We start from the raw sequence: 19,866 nt of genomic DNA on the forward strand, positions 1-19,866 counted from the left end.
TTGTCATTGCCCTAATTGTTGTATTATAATTTTATTTCTTTATATGTGTTCCTTTTCAATCAGACTAGGAGCCTTTTTTTTAGAAGTAAAGACTATGCCTTTTCCATCTTTGTTTGCATGAGGATACATACACTGAGCTGTGTGCATAACCCATAGGAACATTTGATATTTACTTATTGAATTAATGTTGTTCAATGATATGTAGTCTTAACAACTGACTGTGGAAAATGAAACCATGTAACCATTCTTACCTAAGGAAAAGTCCTGAGAGTTTGCCATTTGAATAAATACAGAACCCAGGCCCTATGCACCATATTTATTAAAATACAGCTTTAACTGCTATACTCAACTTTTAACTCTGTGTGCCCCACGAAGGATAACAGCTATTTGTAACATTTTTATTTTGAACACTAGCAGTGACTGTACATTAATAAATATGCATCTGATGCAAATATAAATACATAGTCAAAAGGTACAAAATGCAAAGTCTACAAAATGAAACTAGAACCAACACCCTGTATAAGGGAGTTCTCTACAAACACAGGGCACCATTTACAAAATGTGAGAGGAAAAACCAGACAGGAAGCCCATTTTGTGGGATAGGACACTGGGAGGTGAAATATCTACACATTTCAGTTAAGGCTTTGATGAATCTGAGCTTGAAAAAGATAATACCATGCACAGGGGAATTTTCTAAGCCAAACCACAGAGATCAGTCAATTCCAATGTTTTCCTTCTAGACTGAATGTTCCAGAAATCATCTCTAATTAAGGGTTCCCAAAGATAATGTACAAAATTCTAAAAAGTAAACAGAGATAATTTTGGATAAGCAGAGTAAAATCATCTTCTGAATGACAGGGTTTTATCTTGAGGCTCTCCACTTCACAATAATTATAATTAAAGTGATGCATCTGAATCTCAAGCCAGTCAAAATGTCACATGATTTAGAAAGAGCCAATTGCAACACCATCTTCTCGTATATCAGGGAATGTCCCTCCCCATGAAGTGTTCCAGAAGACTACAGCTAAAAGTTGGAATGATAATTAAAGGAAGAACTCATACTTCTACAGAAGAACCTTTTAAAGTTGCTTTGAAGCTCGTCTATAAATGGCTTCAAGCAACCTGATTGGTTGGTTGTGAGAATTAAAGAGTTCATTAACTGAATAACTCCAAAGTCATTAACATGACCAAGATAAGGATACAGAGTAGGAAAAGGAAAATCCTATTCCAGGCTGGGGGGACATGCATCAACCACAGAGCCCTGTGCCAGAGCAACACTATTCGCTAGTGGTTCTATATTGACTTCTTTACTGTCTTTCCGTCTTTCCTCTCTGCTGTATTTATTCCCCCCTGCAATCCCTTTCCTTTTCAGTAGGAGGCAGTGTTGAATAGGAATAAAGAATCTGTCTATTAGAGTCGACAGATTTGGGCTAGAATCCCAGCTCTAGATTTTCTAGTTCTGTCACTTTGGGCAGACGTCTTGGCTTCTTAAAGCCTCGGTGACATTATTTGTAAAATAGGAATAGTAATATTGCCTCATGGGGATGTGAACTCAGAGTGAACAGAGATTTTGCAGGAAAGGCTCCTAGCTCAGTACATATTCACCTTGCATATAGAAGTGCTCAAGCCAGAGTAGGCATTCTCCTGCATCCTGGAAGCGCCCCAGTCAGTGCCTGACTGTTTGTATCCTGATGGTCTGAGCAAGAACAGACTCTATATTTCTCTCCTAGAATTTTGAGAGACTTGGAGTCTCAACCTTAAAATTGCTCAACCTAAACAAGTTTCAATTGCTCGCCAGGCCAACACTAATCAACACAATGCTGCCCTCTGTTGATCAGGATTAGATAGTGCAGAGAGGGGGCTGATTCCCAGAGGCTGGAAAGGATGACCAGAGGAGTCAGTATTTACAAGTAATTATTTCTTCTCAAGATGCTGGCGGAAGCATTCTGTGCAGAAGAGACATAGTAACCTGCATAGCTTGGTATAAAGGATGAGCATGGGAGTGATAAAACCTAAGGCCTCTCTTGTACCACGTGGTTCCCCACCATCAGATGTTCTCTTGTCCTGGCGCAGACATCAGATACCCAATGCTCCATGCATGGGACCTGAACTATTCACCCCAATCCATCCAATGGGTCTCACCATACTCCCTTCAAGGAGAGAGGTAGCAGCATACTCTGTAAAACCTCACAGAGCTGCTTCTCAGAATATCCGGCCTCCTGTTGGAGCAGCTGCTCCACCATTCTCTGCGGCAGGAAGCTGCGGCTGACAGCATCATAGCAGCAGAGCACACTCTTTCTAACTTTGGTTAACTCACCAGTTTTCTTAGAAAAAGAGTCATGCTCTTTGCTCCCCTTGCCTCCATATCCTGGGATACTGTGTTGTTGGGTCAAATAAAAAGTCCCTTAAACCATAAACTTTAGATTCATGTTTAAAATAACAATAAAAATAGCAATCTGGGTCTTACTCCTGTCTGTCTCTATTACTAAGAAGTGCAAGAAATGCTGCCTGAAAGCTGTCAGGTTGAGGTTTGTGTACCACATGTGACAAGAGGCTAGAGAGAGGGCAGAGACATCACTTCTGTTCTGGCCCAGCTCCCAGCTTGGTGGCTGACCCTCCAGCTGTGGCTTGACTGCCAGCCGTGGTCAGGATGCTGCTTCCATGGTAACTCAGGGACTGGTGCCACAGGCCAGGCTGCCTCTGTAGGGTCCTGGGCTGGTGGCAGCTTCTAATGCTCTATGGGAGGAGGACATATCCTTCTTCCATCAGGATCTGCAGCCCATGGCCTGCTACTCAGTCTCTACTAAAGTCCCAGTTCTGCAATTTCAGCCAGTTGACGCAGCAGTCTGGAGAAGGCTGGCCGATCCTCTGGTCTCTGGAAAGGGAAAAAAGAACTCTGTAAATTCCTTGTATCTGGGTGTCGTAGGTAAATCCAAAACAAACCAGAATTTAATAGCAGCATCCCTTGCAGATTTTTATATGCACTTCCATATTGACTGCATTCCATATACATTGCCCTAGTTGTTAATAGCAGGTATTCTGGAATCCAATGGACTAGTGTTCAGTCTCAGTTTTACCACTAATTAGCTGTGTGACATTGAGCAGGTTACTTAACCTCTCTGAACCTTAGTTTTGTCATTTGCAAAATGGGGACAATAATAGTATCTACTTCATTAAATTGTTTTGAGAATTAAATAAATCACGTATAAAAATACATCATGAAATTATTGCTAAAGAACACCAAAAAATGAAATATGTGTGTATAAGACTCAGAAAATATCTACAGGATCTACATGAGAAAAAAATAAAAGTTCTAACGAAAGAAAGCGAAGATCTAAATAAATGGAGAGATATTCCATGCTCAGGGATAGGAAGACACTACAGTGTTAAAATGTTAGTTCTTTCCAACTTGATCTATAGATTAAATACAACCCTAATAAAAATCTCAGCAAGTTATTTTGTAGATATTGACAAACTGACTCACCATTTATGTGGAGAAGCAAAAGACCCAGAGAGCCAATATAATAATGAAGAAGAAGAACAAAGCTGGAAGACTGACCCTGCCTGACTTCAGGACTTACTCTAAAGATACAGTAATAATGACACATGGTGCTAGTGAAGGAATAAACAAAAAGATTAATGAACCAGCCCAGATATAGATCCATATAAATATAGTAAACTGATCTTTGACAAAGGAGCAGAGGAGAAAGGGTATAATCTGTTCAACAAACAGTGCTGTAATAATTAGACATCCATATAGAAAACAGTGACTCTAGTCACAGACCTTACTCCTTTCAGGAAAATTAACTCAAAGTGGATCATAGTCCTAACTGTAAAATGCAAAATTATAAAAACTTCCATAAGATAACATAGGAGGAAATCTGGGTGACATTGGGCTTGGGGATGAGTTTTTAGATATAACACCAAAAGCACAATTCATGAATAATTAAGTTGATGATGAGCTTTTGTTAAAATATTTTAAAAGTCTGCTCTGTGAAAGACACTGTCAAGGGAATGAGAAGACAAGTCACAGAATAGGGGAAAATATTTGCAAGACACATATCTGATAAAGGACTTGTATCCAAAATACGCAAAGAATTCTTAAAACTCAACAGTAAGAAAGTAAAGAACCTGATTGAAAAATGGGCAAACGATCTGAATAGATATCACCAAGAAGATATACAGGTGGCAAATAAGCATATGAAAATGTTCTTAACATTGTATGTCATTAGGAAAATGCAAATTAAAACAATGATGTAACATAACTACACATCTATTAGAACCACTGAAATCCAAAACAACAAATGCTAATGAGGAACTCTCCTTGCTGGTGCGAATGTAAAATAGTACAGCTACTTTGGAAGACATTCTGGCAGTTTCTTAAAAAGTTAAACATAGCCTTACCGTATGATTCAGCAAGCATACTCTTAGGCACTTACCCAATCGAGTTGAAAATTTATGTGCATACAAAAACCTGCACATAAACATTTATAGCAGCTTTATTCATAATTGCTTAAAACTGAAAGCAAGCAAGATTTCCTTTAGTAGGTAAATAAACAAACTGTGGTATATCCATACAATGGAATATTATTTAGCAATAAAAAGAAATGAGCTATCAAGCCAAAAAGCCATGGAGTGACCTTAAAGGCATATCTCTAAGTGAAAGAAACCAGTCTGCCTGGATGCTCACACCTGTAATCCCAGCACTGCAGGAGGCCTGAGGTGGGTGGACTGCCTGAGCTCATCCGGGCAGCATGGCAAAACCTTGTCTCTACCAAAAACGCAAAAAATTAGCTGGGCATAGCGGCTCATGCCTGTGGTCCCAGCTACTTGGGAGGTGAGGTGGGAGATTCACTTGAGACTGGGAGACAGAGGTTACAGTGAGCTGAGATCGTGCCACTGCACTCCAGCCTGGGTGACTGACATCCCATCTCAAAACAAAACAAAACAAAAACTCAAACAAACAAAAAAACCTGAAAGCAACCAAGATTTCCTTTAGTAGGTAAATAGATAAGCAAACTGTGGTATATCCATACAATGGAATATCATTTGGCAACAAAAAGCAATGAGCTATCAAGCCATGAAAAGACATGGAGGGACCTTAAAGGCATATTACTAAGTGAAAGAAATCAGCCTGAAAAGCATACATGCTGTATGATGCCAATATATGACATTATGGGAAAGGCAATACTATGGAAACAGTATAGAGATCAGCAGTTGCCAGGGGTTTGGGGATGAGGAGAGGAATAAATGGGTGAAGCAAAGGAAATGTTTAGGGCAGTGAAACTATTCTGTCTGACATTATAATGGCAGATACATGACATTATTCATTTATCAAAACCTACAGAAATCTAAGCACAAAGACTGAACCTTAATGTAAACTATGAACTTCAGTTAATATAATGTATCAATAAAGGTTCATGAATTGTAACAAATTATCACACTCTTGCCAAATGTTAGTGAACAGAGAAACCGTTCAGGTGAGGAGGGTATTTGAGAACCCTGTACTCTTTGTTAAAAAATAGTCTATAAATTTAAAAAATCAACAAAAGATGTTTAAAAGAGGAAAAAGTGCTAACTGAACGTTAGCTGTCATTATTATTATTGTAGTTAATCCTTATGAAGTGGATAAGATTTGTTTCATGCCCTTGTTTATGACTTTATTGTTTCTCGTTATAAAGGCTCTATGAACTCATAGATCAAGCATTATTTAATTCTCTTAACAGTAAGAAAAAGGAAGTTCAGAGAATTGTCACAGATAAATGGCAAATAAATGGTAAAGCTGACACAAAACCTAGTGTTCTAAATTGTTTGTACTCCACTTTGTTGTCCTACAATGATGTGAATTTTTATTAATTTTCTGTTTCAGCAACTTTCCACTTTGGCCGAAATGTACGATTTTCTAACTCACCAAAGACCATCTAAGACTCATGTTGATAGGGCTCAACCCATGGCCTGCAATCCAAGGACGGGATAAATGAGCCAGCCAGGTGGGTACAAAGTAAGTGGCTCCCCATTTTAAATTGCCGAATGAATAAAATGAATTCAAATTAAGCCATTTTTATATTTTCATAGTGTGAGTGAACTTTGTTCCCCAAGTTATAGAACTAACTTCATGTACTTTTAATGGTTTTATGATATCACAGATTTTATTTCTTGTCTCAGAAAATCGAGAAGGAAGTTGGCATAGGCCACACCCCAACCTCCTCTCTGAAGTTATGCTTATGGCTTGTGGCATTATATAGTAAACAAAATAATATTTAAGGTCACCGTCAGCTCCATTAGGGATGGGGGATCTATCCCGTTAAAAAACCCTCAAAGTCATGCTGTTGTTAATCTATATGAGTCATCCCTCTTGCCTTATCCTTCTGAGAGGGTTACTTTCTCTAGTGAAGGAGGCAGGTCCTGAAATTGTATATGACAATGCAGCAGAAAGCACTTCCTCCACTGACCTCTTTCCAGCAGTGATTCATAATCTGGTAGACATGTGAGGAGGCTAGCCGGGGCTTGTACAACCGAAATCCAGTACTGATGTCTTCTACCACCTCTGAGTTGCTTCGGTTTTCATATGGGATTTTGCCTTCACTGAAAACTTCCCACATCAACACACCTACGAGAAATGGTGAGCACAGCACAGTGAATGACAAAGCCCACAGACAGCAAACAAACCAACCTGCCTTTAGAAATTTCAGACGCCTTGGCATTAGGATTCATGTGCTACCTCCAGAAGGACATCAAGTCAACCTGAGGTTTATTAGGCCTGTCCTATTTTTAAAGAACTGAAATTTTCCAACCTTTCTAGTGGAGAAGGATTTTCAAGATAGACCCTTTGTTATATCAGACTCAAATGCTGCCACTAACAGTTGTAGACTCAAATGCCAACATGCAATATGCAAATGAGTGGAGTGTGATAGGGGAGAATTGTGGAGAATGAGATAAACAGCTCCGTCTTAAGGAGACAGCTATGATTTGACTCCAGCCAAAGAATGGCACATGAAAATGAGGGATCAGAATTGTAACATTTTCTGATTTTTAAAAAGGAAGTCAAAAATTAAGAGGTGAACTTCTTGAATTTTAAAAATACCACGTAGACCAAGCAAAATACATCTTTGGCTCATCGATTTTTGACTTCTGATTTAATCCTTCTCCTTTCTTCTTCTGCCCTTAGTAGAATTGTCAGCTTTGTCCTTATCATGTGCTGATATAGTCACAGGTTGTCAGACCAGGAAGACTGCTTGTAAATCACCTAATCCAGCACTTTTCAAGGTTTGTTCCAGAGAATCTTAGAGTAGACATTCCCAAAGCATGATCCCCAAAACACCGAGTAAAAATCATCTCAGAGGCTTGTTCAAGTGGCAGATTCGTGGGCCCAGACCCAGTGGAACAGAATCTCTCGGGGTTACTCAGAGGTGCCTCAGGAGTTGGAAATCTACAACCTGACCCTAAATAAGAGTGTTTATCACCCCAAGATACCAGAATTTTTAGTGAAAATTGTTTTGAATATGTGCTGCTGCTAAAACATGGTTTCAGAATGATTGCCTTAATACATAGATGCATAGATGAGAAGTGAATAGATGAAAATATTGAGTGAAGTGCAAAGAGATTGACTTGTTCAGAATAGCACACCGCTAATTAAGGCAAAAGACCTTAAAACATAGAACAAAGTCCAGTGGGCTGATGCAGGCATGGAGCTCTTAGCCCATCCAGGCTTCTGTTGCTTAGGCTGGCACCCCCAGTTTTCTCATGCTTTTTTTTCATTGACCCCCTTCTATTCTGCATCCATCCTTCGACCTCATTTCTGGGCTCTCTTCAAATAATATGTCATAGGTGGGGATGAATTTCAATAAGATACAGCAGGAAATTTCCAGGCTGACACCCTTTGGCTGAATAAACCCCATTCAGAATCAGAAGGTGAATGTGCTGAAGTGGTCTTTGCTCCAAATGTCTCATTCTGGGGCCCTTGCTTGGTGCAGTGTGATCAGTTTCATCACCCATGGTGAGATGGCTACACATCAACCCCAACCTTCCTAGTTATACACACTGGGGAGAGGAGATCTCGTCATCCAAGAATGCTGTCAGCACAATTTATTTCAAGTCCACTCTGTAAGTTAAACCTGGTTAACAAAGCGGCTGCTAGGCTTGGTGGGTAGCGGACTGTTTTAAGTAACAGGCAGGACTCATAATTAACAAACCACTTGGCTCCTAGAGATGGATAGTGTAAAACGCTGGAGAAGATTTTTAAGACTCACTCTTCTCCTAAGAGATTTACCTAACGAATCTCCCCCTGGTTTTGACTACTAGTAAGCCCTTATCAAACCCTTCCTTCATACTGAATGGCAAAAATCAATCTTCAACTAGCTCCTGTCCACAGTATAATTATTCTTGTAATCCAAATCAAAGAGGTTGTCTGGTATATTTTTTGTACACTTTAGTATGCACAAACTATGACTTCAGGTGACATGACAAATCCAGCAAGAAGACTTGGTACATCCTACCATACCAACATCATTCACTCATTCATTCATTCCTTATGATGGCCTGCCAGCTTCACTGCCTGTTGTTCTCCCGCTAAGTTAGTACCCACTGTTCTTTGAATGTACCAAGTTTTTGGACTTGCTGTTCCCTTCATCAGGGACACTGTTCTCTGGCTCTCCAAATGCTGACAGCTCCCTTCTATCACATGTCTGTGCTCACGAATTACCTTCTTAGAAAGACCTTCCCATACCACGCTATTCAAAGCAGACCCTCTCTCCATTCTAGTCACTCTGCCTCATTACTGTTTTATTTTATTCATAGCATCTACTCATGATTGCCTGGCCTTATCTTCTATACCTTAGCTTGTTTGTGATTGTTATTGTTTATGATTGTTATTATGATCTTTTGTGATTTTCTGTCTCCTCTCCCATCTCAAATTTAGTTCCAAAAGAACAGAAGTCTTGCCGGGCATGGTGGCTCAGGCCTGTAATCCTAGCACTTTGGGAAGCCAAGGCAGGAGGATCATGAGGTCAATAGATGGAGACCATCCTGGCCAACATGGTAAAACCCCATCTCTAGCAAAAATACAAAAACTAGCTGGGTGTGGTGGTGCACACCTGTAGTTCCAGCTACTTGGGAGGCTGAGGTAGGAGAATCACTTGAACCTGGGAGGTTGCAGTGAGCTGAGATTGCGCCACTGAACTCTAGCCTGGCAACAGTGCAAGCCTATGTCCTGAAAAAAAAAAAAAAAGAAAAGAAAAGAAGTCTTTTCTGTCGTATGAACCATTGCATCCTTGGCACCTAGATTAGCCCTTGGCATAGAATAGATGCTCAGTTAATTGTTGTTGAATGAATGAGTAAAATATTAACGCTCATTGAGAGATAAGTATGGAAATGTAACGTTGGACAAAACATGGTCCCTGCCTTCAAGGGGGTCCTATTTGAATTTCCTGACTTCAGCTTTTGACTTTACAGCAGCTGGCACCAGAATGCTGTATCCACTTTTATTTTAACCCCCACCACCATGTCCAATATCTCTAAGAACAAACGCAATAATGAGGACCCCTTCATTGTTTTCAGGGCCTTTCTTACACAGCCCCCCAGTGGGACACCCTCACGATACAATACAGGGTTCAGGGTGGGTAGGATTATCTGCATTTGATAAAGGAAACATCTGGCCCGCAGCCCAGATCGTGGGGTGGTGGGGCCCAGCATGACACTCACCAAATGACCACACATCCGACTTGCTGCTATAGCGACTGAATGAGAAAACTTCCGGGGATGCCCACTTCACCGGGAATTTGGTGCCTGTGGAACTGGTGTACTGATCATCAAGAACGAACCTGGGAGAGAGTGGAGGGAGAAGGTCAGAATGTTCCAGGGCCTGAGTCCCATTCCTGAGACTTCACTGGCACCACATTCCTCTTTTACCTTGTCATCCCAAAGTCGGACACCTTGATGACTTGGTTTTCTCCCACCAAACAATTTCGGGCAGCCTGGAGAGAAGACAGAAAAACAAAGGGGGAAGGAAAACTGTTGATGGGTCATCAGTAGTTAAGCAGTCTCCCCTAATCACAGTCCTTTGCTTTACTGTGTGCTGTCCTACAAGGGCATCACGGAGCTTTACAAATGTTAATTAAGCCTCACTAATGCCTGCTGGAAGTTAACTGGAAAGCTGAATGTATAAGATCCACTATCAAGATGAGCGAGTTTATCTTCATTCTTGAGTTCTAATTAGAAGAGAAATCCATGGTGTTGTCTAGCCAAAGATAGGCAACCTGATGTGATAGGAAATGTTAACATCAGGGATAATAGAAAGAAAGCATCTCCCAGTTGACTAAAGAAAGAATAATTTGACATTGTTAATCCTCTTAAAACCATTCTTCAAAGGGGAGAGTACCTGAGCCCTAATTAGTATTATAGAATGTTGCATTGAAAGAGCCCTTAGAGATAACACCCCAGTGTATCTCAAATTATTTTTCTTTCTTTCTTTTTTTTTTTGACAGACTCTTACTCTGTGGCCCAGGCTAGAATGCAGTGGCGTGATCTCAGCTCACTGCAACCTCTGCCTCCCAGGTTCAAGCGATTCTCCTGCCTCAGCCTCATGAGTAGCTGGGATTACAAACGCCAGCCACCAGGCTCAACTAATTTTTTGTATTTTTAGTAGAGATGGGGTTTCACCCTGTTGGCCAGGCTGGTCTCGAACTCCTGACCTTGTGATTCACCTGGCTCCGCCCCCAAAGTATTGGGATTACAGGTGTGAGCCATCACGCCCAGCCGTGTGTCTCAAATTTTAATGTGCGTATGAATTATATGGGGAATGTGTTCAAATGAATATTCCTGAGTCCCAGCCACCAGAGACTGTGAGAGTAACTTAAAGGTTTCCCCAGTGTCATTCTGATAGAATAACACCTTCAGACAAACTCAGTTTCTTCCATTTACCAAGAGGAAACTGAGTCACAGAGAGGTTAAGAAGGAGTGGCAGTCATCTCCATTTTGGAAGAATGTAAACTGACATGCAGCAGGTGAAAGAGTTTGGGCTGAGATTAGAGCCCAGATGTAAGTCCGCATGAAGTACTTTCCGCTAGGACCACTCAAAGTGGTGGAGGAAGGGAGAAGTTGAGAGAAGAAAGGAGATTGTGAGGTGTTATTTATTAATGCATTCCCAGCCATTTCAGGGGGACATGTCCCTTCACCCTGCACCTGTGGGTATTCACCCTGCATTCCCATACCAAGTCTCTGTGGATGACACACGCCTCTTCCAGGTAGGCCATGCCCTCACACACATCCAGACACATGCCCAGCAGGGTCTCTGCAGCAAAAAGCCCCCGCTGGCTGCGCAGATAATCCGACAGGCAGCCGTGCTCCATGAACTCAAACACCAGGCAGATGGGGGCCTGCTCCAGGCACACCCCATACAACTGGACCAGTTTGGGATGAGACAGTTTCCTGGAAGAAAAAAACAAGGGGTGAGGTGGTCTAAACTTAGTCTCCCCCAAAATGCTGAAAATATTAGGGTGCCAGAATAGTCAATGGTCATTTTGTCTATTATGGTTTGGATGAAAATAATAGTCATTCCCTCCCCAAAACAAAAACATGTCATTGGAGCTGAGACCTGACAAATGGCAAGGAGCCAGCTGTGAGTGTGAGGACGGGCAGAGGCCAGTTATGGCTGGCATGTCATGGACCGGAGGAAAGATGGGTAGGAGCTGAGAAGGGGAGGTGGGCATCACTAGATTATGGTGGGCCTTGGAGACCACTGTGAAGAGTCTGATTTTATTCTTTGTGCAATAGGAAGCCGGGAATTTGCACAGGGAGATAGTAGCACATGGCATTTGCATGATGTTTCAAGAACACAGAACCGATATTCCCCCCTGAGTTTCAGCACATCCTTGTTTTGGCCACTCACATCATGACCTCAGCCTCCTCTATGAAGTCCTCTTCTGACATAGCCCCTTCACGAATCGTTTTGATAGCCACCTTGTCCTTGTTGAGCCAGTAGCCCAGATGCACCAACCCAAATTGCCCACTGCCAATCTCTTGCACAAAAGTGAGCTCCGAGGGATCGATCACCCATTTCCCTGAAAGAAAGAGAGATAGTTCTCTAGGGCTGGCAAGCAGTAGATATAAGGTATTGGGATACCAGGGGACTGAAAAGCCCTACCTAGAATTTTAGCCTATTGTTAATATAATTCAAAGATGGCAAAAAATTATCTTTTCCCCACATAATAACATTGGATATGCTGCAAAACTATGAGAATATGTGTGGGAAGGTAACATGGAAAAAAGAAGGAGAATGGCATGAATCAAGATATTAAAGAAACGATATTAATCAAAATACTAACGAAAGGGTTCTTGCAATGTTCCAACCAAATCTATGTTTGACCGTGAATTTTTTATTGTCATTTTTCACACTAAGTAAATTTCATTTGAGCTGATCATTTATTCATTCATTCAACTATCAAGAGCATCTGCTATATACACAGCACTCTGCTAGGCCTTACTGGCGGGGGCTGGGGGGCAGTTAAAGAGATAATTTCAAAGAGAATTTGTGCAGAGGCACAAGCTAGCATGGTGTCTGGCACATGGGAGGCTCTCAAGAAATGTTCAGCAAACAAATACCAGATCCCGAGGCTCAGTTTTCTCACTGTCAAAATGAGTGGGTTGACCAGATAATATCTGAGATCCTATCCAGCATGGACACATTAAGACTCTACCTTTATTAGAATACCCTTATTTTCATAAGGAGGCTAAAGAGTCGTTACCCCTCCCCAATGCTTGGTCTGGTACCTAAATAGCCAGATTTCTACCTCTTTGAGGCAGAGACTCAACAGCAAGCAGTATTGAGCACTAGTAGGTACTGTGTGCCAGACATGGTGCTGGTTAGGGATAAAGAAGCCCATGTGTGGCAGTGGTTCTCAAATTATTGCCCCCTGGCCACCTGTATCAAAGTTACCTAGCATGCTTGTTTAAAATGTAGACTCAGCAGAGCACAGTGGCTCATGACTGTAATCCCAACACTTTGGAAGGTCGAGGCAGGAGGATTGCTTGAGCCCAGGAGTTTAAGACTAGCCAGGGCAACATAGTGAGATCCTGTCTCTACAAAAAATTTTTAAAAATTAGCCAGGCATGACGGTGTATGTCTGTAGTCACAGCTACTTGGGAGGCTGAGGTGGGAGGATCGCTTGAGCCCAGGAGGTCAAGGCAGCAGTGAGCCATGATTATGCCAGTACATCTCCAGCCTGGGTGACAGAGCAAGACCCTGTCAGAAAAAAAAAAAAGTAGACTTCAGGACCCTATCAAGGATTGTGTTTTGGTGAGTGTTTGGATAGGAGCCAGGAGTCAACATTTTTAATAAGCATTCCAGAAGACTTTGGTGCACGCTGAAGTTTGAGAACCACCAACCCAGGAGATAAATGAAAATTAGACCAGCCTTCTCCATAAGCAACACACAATTGGGACCAAGGGATGCAAAGCCAAATGCCTTCAGAGCCCAGGCAGATAATCCCAAGTGAGTGAAGCAATTCTGTAGGAGCAGAAAACACAGTAGAGGCCGCAGCACTGGAGATCATGCCACGCCTAAAGGCAGTCCAAAGAACTTTAACACTCTCTTATGCAGACTTCTAGGTGCTGCCAGCTCGCCGTTCTTGCAATAGTCTGATACTCAACCAACTAGATGATATAAAAGTTCTAGAAGATGGTGGAAACACAGTACTAAGGCATGATTTTCTAATATTTTTCTAATAGCATTTAGCAGAATGCTCTGTACAAAGTAGGTGCTTAATAAACACTTTATTAATGAACTCGTCACTAGCACCAATGGCCACTGATGTGACCTAGAGAAATGTGCTCGTAAATGTACTTCCCTAATACACAATGTAAATATTCATTAGTGCCATCATCTCTAGGTATATAATATACTTGTTTTAATGGTGATCTGTAGCCTGGGAAACAGGTAGGCTCAAGGCAAGTTTATTCAGAATTTGCCCCAGACCTTTAGGGACATGAGTTTACATTCCCGATTGTACTGCTCACCGTATCTCAGCCCCGCCGTAACCGGGGCTTTCTGCCTCCCAAAACAAACTGGATACCGGAGTCGAGTGACCAGGCCTGAGTTGATTGAAAAGCCAAGAAGCAGTGGTTAGGGCTTTGCTGTAGCAACCATCTAACTTAAATCACTAGAAAAAAATAATCAAAGCAAAAGCTAATTTTATTCTGGAAAACAAATCCCAAAGCCTAACCACTGATATCACACCCTCCTTGAAAACATCGTGAGTGCAGATGGGCAGGTAGTAAAATTGCATGATTTCCACAAGACATTTTGCTAATAGAAGATATATAATATAATTAAATATTTGTTGTATTTTTCTATTTGTATATTTAGTTATTATTTGTAGTCAGGAAGAAGCCAGGGTGGGCTTCTGCCAGTTTTCTCCAAGTTTCCTGTGTAGGTGCTGATATAGTTTGGATGTTTGTCCCCTCCACATCTCATGTTGAAATGTAATCCCTGGCTGGGCACGGTGGCTCATGCTTGTAATCCCAACACTTTGGGAGGCCGAGGCAAATCACCTGAGGTCATGAGTTCAAGACCAGCCTGGCCAATGTGGTGAACCCTGTCTCTACCAAAAATATAAAAGTTAGCCAGGCATGGTGGTGCACACCTGTAACCCTAGCTACTCAGAAGGCTAAAGCAAGAGAATTGCTTGAACCTGGGAGGTGGAGGTTGCAGTGAGCCAAGATCATGCCACTGCACTCCAGCCTGGGTGACAGAGTGAGACCCTGAAAAAAAAAAAGAAAGAAAGAAAGAAAAGAAAAGAAAAAAGAAAAGTAAGGCCCTATGCTGGAGGTGGGGCCTGGTGGGATGTATTTGGGTCATTGGGCGATCCTTCATGAATGTCTTGGTGCCACCCTTGTAATAATAAATGAGTTCTCGCTCTGAGTTCACACTCTGGTTGTTTAAATGTGTGTGGCACCTTCTCCCTCCTTATTCCTGCTCTTGCCATGTGATACACCTGCTCCCCTTTTGCCTTCTGCCATGACTAAAATCTTACTGAGGCCTCCCTAAAAGCCAAGAAGATGCTGGCACCATGCTTCCTATACAGCAATAAACAAATTAAACCTCTTTTCTTTATAAATTACCCAGCCTCAGGTATTCCTTGATAGCAATTCAAAAAAGCCTAACCCAGGTGCCCTCTGGGTTTGTCCTGTAGAGCAGCGGACCCTAATCTTTTTGGCGCCAGGGACCAGTTTCATGGAAGACAGTTTTTCCATGGATGGGTGTGGCAGGGGGGTTGGTTTCAGGACGAAACTGTTCCATCTCAGATCATCAGGCATTTGATTCTTTTTTAAATTTTTATTTATTTATTTATTTTAATTGCATTTTAGGTTTCTGGGTACATATGAAGAACATGCAAGATTGTTGCATAGGTACACACATGGCAGTGTGATTTGCTGCCTTCCTCCCCATCACCTATATCTGGCATTTCTCCCCATGCTATCTCTCCCCAACTCCTCACCCCTCACTGTCCCTCCCCTATTTCCCCCCAACAGACCTCAGTGTGTGATGCTCCCCTCCCTGTGTCCGTGTGTTCTCATTGTTCAACACCCGCCTATGAGTGAGAACATGCAGTGTTTGATTTTCAGTTCTTGTGTCAGTTTGCTGAGAATGGTTTACAGGTTCATCCATGTCCCTACAAAGGACATGAACTCATCGTTTTTGATGGCTGCATAATATTCCATGGTGTATATGTGCCACATTTTCCCTGTCCAGTCTATCATCGATGGGCATTTGGGTTGGTTCCAGGTCTTTGCTATGGTAAACTGTGCTGCAATGAACATTCGTGTGCATGTGTCCTTATAGTAGATTCTTATAAGGAGCGCACAACCTAGATCCCACAAGTGCTGTTCACAATAGGGTTTGCACTCCTATAAGAATCTATGCCGCTGATCCGACAGGAGGCGGAGCTCAGGCGGTACTGCTTGCTTGCCCGCTGCTCACCTGCATGGTGGCCCTGGTCCACCCCTGCACCACCCCTGCTCTGGAGCTTACCTCCTCCATTATGTTGGTGATAGTTGATGAGAAGAGGGATGGAATCAAACACGTACTTTTCAGCCACATAGTATCGCTTAGGATTGTCATTTGTTTCCTTGATGTGATAGTGCTTTATACAGGGATTGTTCTCACTTAAACAAATGAAACGCAAATGTAGTGATTATTAAGAAGCAATGGTGAGACACAAAAAAGTCTACTAGTATTAAGTCCTTATTATCTTTGTCTTGTAAACTCTCACAAAGATGGCAGCTATAGTTCAATGTGTAAGTAGGTTCTGACAGGTTGGCCCTGGGTGCTTGCAGCACTGTGTTAAAAAGAACTCTGAGCCTGTGTCTGGACCCAGCGGACAGCAGTGCTGTGATGGATTGGTGATGGTTTTGGTGATTGGATTGGTGATTGGTCTTCCACTGCCACAAAATGAGGGAATGGATGTATGTGCTATGTGTTTGCCCTGCCTGTTCAATGAATTTAACTGATTGTCAACATACATTGAGAAAGCCTCTCTGACCCCTTCACACTTACTTGATTTTGTGCTGCTGCAGAGGATGAACATAACAGGCCTGACTACCCACCTTAGGAAGGCCTGCTTGCATCGTTAGCCCTTGGCTGGTGTTTGGGAACTTGGATTTCGGGACAGCTCTTTCCCTAATTGATGAGGGTGATGAGCTGTGCTGAAACTTTGTTAGAAACAATGTGCTTTGTGATGAACACCTGTTTTCCTTTTGGGTATCTGGAATTTTGGCATGTGCTAGACAGGTGCTGCCTGTGGAAACAGCCTCCAATAAAAGCGTTGGGCACTGAGTCTCTCATGAGCTCTCCTGGTAGACAGTGCTCACATGTGGTCACAGCTCATTGCTGGAGGAATTAAGCACGTCCTGTGTGGCTCCAGCGGGAGAGGATTCTCAGAAGCTTATGCTTTGCTTCCTCTAGATTTTGCCCATGTATCTTTTCCCTTTGCTGATTTTGCTGTGGATCACTTTGTTGTATTAAATCTCAATAAGTCTCAGTCCTGGAAGGTCTCCTAGTGAGTCCCTGAAGCTGGGGGTAGTTGTGGGGAGCCTCGACACAGACATTATGTCTCATCCCTTCTCCATCATACCTGTGGGATTGCAGGTTGCAGGTCACCTCCTGTCTGTAAGCCACAGCAGAGATACAGCCCCTCTGTGATGTACACCCTGTTCCCTCCCATCCCTGGATTGGATTCTTTGCCACCTGCCCTTGCTCCACTTCCTGCTCACATCCTCAGTCTTCCAAAAAATTTTCCAAAGACACCTTAAAAATTATTTGTCTCCTCTCTTAATTCTGACTACTTTAGCCATTGTCAAACAGCTTCGTTCTTACTAATGTTCTAATTAGAAGGGAATTTGAGACCTAGATAGGTTCTTAGACATCGTTTTACAGAGAAGAAACAGGTCCAGAGGGGCAGACAAGCAGCAAGGGTCTTGCAGTCCATTGGCTGGAGCGTGACCTTGACCCTTTCAGACCCACGACCACAGGGACGCATCAGCTCCTGAACCTCGGTTTCTTCTGTGTGAAATGAGCATAGTAATACCTGCCTTCAGGACTTTTTAGAATTGGAAATGGTCTGCATATTTTCTGGCACATAATAAAGACTCAATTAACGGTAGGTAGTTTTATGAGCAGAGCCAGAACTGGAGTTGATATATTTTTGCTTCCAGATAATAACATCTTTTCTGTTACTCTATGTATTATATACTCATCCAATACAGTGCCAAGTATTTTATGTCTTTAGAACTCTAAAATTAGGGATGCTAACTGAAAGAGGACCTGACATCTATCCCCAGCTCTGTCACTTTCTAAGTCTCTTCAGTTCTATCCTTGATCTCCATGGCCTTGGTTTCCTTCGAGTAAAGATGGAAAACAGACCCTTTCTAGTGAGCCTCTACCTCTTGCACTGTCTGACTTTGTTGTCTGTACTGCAATGCTCACACACTTCAGAAGTGTTTCTCCCCACTTTGCTGAGCAGGGTTAGCTCCATACCTTACAATGGCCTTAGTGAACACAGACACGGTGTATGTTCCTGGGGTCCTGGAATCTCTTACCATGAAGGCTCCTTCTTTGCCCTGGAATGGTTAGAAAGAATGGAAGGTTAGTGATCTCAGGAAACCAGGCTTATGCCCCCAGCTCCACTTTCTTGCCCACAGAAGGAGGAAATACTGTAGGCCCACTTGGCAAAGAGCAGATTTCAGTAAGAATGGCAACTGTTTCATTCACTCCTGTCCTTCAGCAGATATTTCTCGGTCTCCTACATGGATCCCAGACTGTTCTCATTCTGACGTGAACCATGAGTGGAAACAGATATATCTCTGCCCTATTAAAGCTCCCCATGTATGTATCAGACTCTTTACAGATATTTTCCAACTCTTACCACAACACTGTCATCTGGACATTGGTATCCTTCATTACCAGTGACACTGAGTGCCAGAGAGCTTAAGTGACATTCCCAAGACCCACAACTAGAAAGTGACAGAACTGGGATTTGAACTCTGGCATGCAAGCAAAACCAAGGCTCGGTCTGCTATTCCAGGATACCTCCTGTCAAAGGATGTTAGCAGCCGCTTCCCCATTCCCCCACAAAGGCACAAAACTGTCCTGAAAACTTCATCGGTGTCTTACTGGGAATATATGTCTTTTCAAAAAATTTTAGAGTCAGGGGTATGTGTGCAGGTTTGTTATGTGGACATACTGTGTGATGTTGAGATTTGGGCTTCTGACAGGGACCCACTGAAGTCTGCCCTCACATTTAACTAAGGAGGAGAAGACAATTTGGTAAAGTAGCTCAAGATATTAGTAAGGAGGCCGAGTGCAGTGGCTTATGCCTGTAAACCTAGCACTCTGAGATGCAAAGGTGGATGGATCACCTGGGGTCAGGAGTTCGAGACCAGCCTGGCCAACCTGGCAACACCTCGTCTCTACTAAAAATACAAAAATTAGTTGGGTGTGGTAGTGCGTGCCTGTAATCCCAGATACTCAGGTGGCTGAGGCAGGAGAATCACTTGAACCTGGGAGGTGGAGGTTGTGGTGAGCCGAGTTTGTGCCACTGCACTCCAGCTTGAGTGACAGAGCAAGACTCAGTCTCAAAAAAGAAAAAAGAAAATTAGTAAAGAGAAATGTTTCAACTGCCAGAGCTTGTGCTTAGCACCTCATAAGAACTGCTGTAATATAGGAATCATCTTTAGGAAGTCATTAATGTAGGCTGTTTGAAGTGCTCCATAGATGTCATTAACCAATGTATGATTTAAAACAACAAAACTACACTTGTTTCAACACAGTGTAAATCAGAGTTTTAGTTAATTTTGTACTCCTCCCCATTAGTTTATATTAATCAAGTTCTACTCTGTTATCCAATAACACAGATTGGTGGCACCAGGTTTGGGCTGCCTACATTTGCATTGTAAATTTAACTTGAGAAAGTACAGATTCCCGGGAACTAACGCTGGAGGTTCTGATTCTGTGGATCTGGAGTGGGACCTGGGAATCTGTGTTTTTGAACATTTCCCAGCAATTCTAATGTGTGTTTCTGGGGAAACTCACAGGAAATAATTAAATGCTGAGTTGATGTAGAGCCAAGGAAAGACCAAAGTCCAGTAAGGACCCAGCTCAACTTCTTTTCCTTTGTGGAATCTTTCCCAGCTCCTCTGGAGTTCACCTTGGTTTATTTTAGATTATTTGCTCGTTCTTTCTTCAGCATTTGTCTTGCTTCTCAATAGAGTCCCAATGCCATGGACTGCGATCAGCCATGTTGGTCACAGGACAAGGAGCAGAAAGTGGCAGGATGAGGGCTGGGTAACTGTCATCCCTGACTTAATTCAATGCTC

The 19,866-nt window shown here is 42.4% G+C and overlaps 1 protein-coding gene across 2 annotated transcripts in view; it reads right to left on the reverse strand.

The window, feature by feature from the left end:
- Window positions 1-301: 301 nt before the first annotated feature.
- ITK (IL2 inducible T cell kinase) overlaps window positions 302-19,866 on the reverse strand; it is a 76,618-nt gene continuing 57,053 nt past the window's right edge. For both annotated transcript variants that reach the window (XM_032259557.1, XM_032259556.1), the window contains 9 exons: window positions 18,029-18,111; window positions 16,025-16,158; window positions 14,011-14,085; window positions 11,885-12,056; window positions 11,208-11,424; window positions 9,907-9,971; window positions 9,700-9,818; window positions 6,453-6,610; window positions 302-2,875 (listed from right to left, as the gene is read on the reverse strand). In XM_032259557.1, coding sequence (XP_032115448.1) covers window positions 2,804-2,875; window positions 6,453-6,610; window positions 9,700-9,818; window positions 9,907-9,971; window positions 11,208-11,424; window positions 11,885-12,056; window positions 14,011-14,085; window positions 16,025-16,158; window positions 18,029-18,111 — 1,095 coding nt within the window. In that variant the 3' untranslated portion in view covers window positions 302-2,803. The remainder of the gene's footprint in view (window positions 2,876-6,452; window positions 6,611-9,699; window positions 9,819-9,906; window positions 9,972-11,207; window positions 11,425-11,884; window positions 12,057-14,010; window positions 14,086-16,024; window positions 16,159-18,028; window positions 18,112-19,866) is intronic.

This window comes from Sapajus apella, unplaced genomic scaffold (assembly GCF_009761245.1).
Source record: "Sapajus apella isolate SASKATOON/1434 unplaced genomic scaffold, GSC_monkey_1.0 scaffold110, whole genome shotgun sequence".
NCBI classification, from domain to species: Eukaryota; Metazoa; Chordata; class Mammalia; order Primates; family Cebidae; genus Sapajus; species Sapajus apella.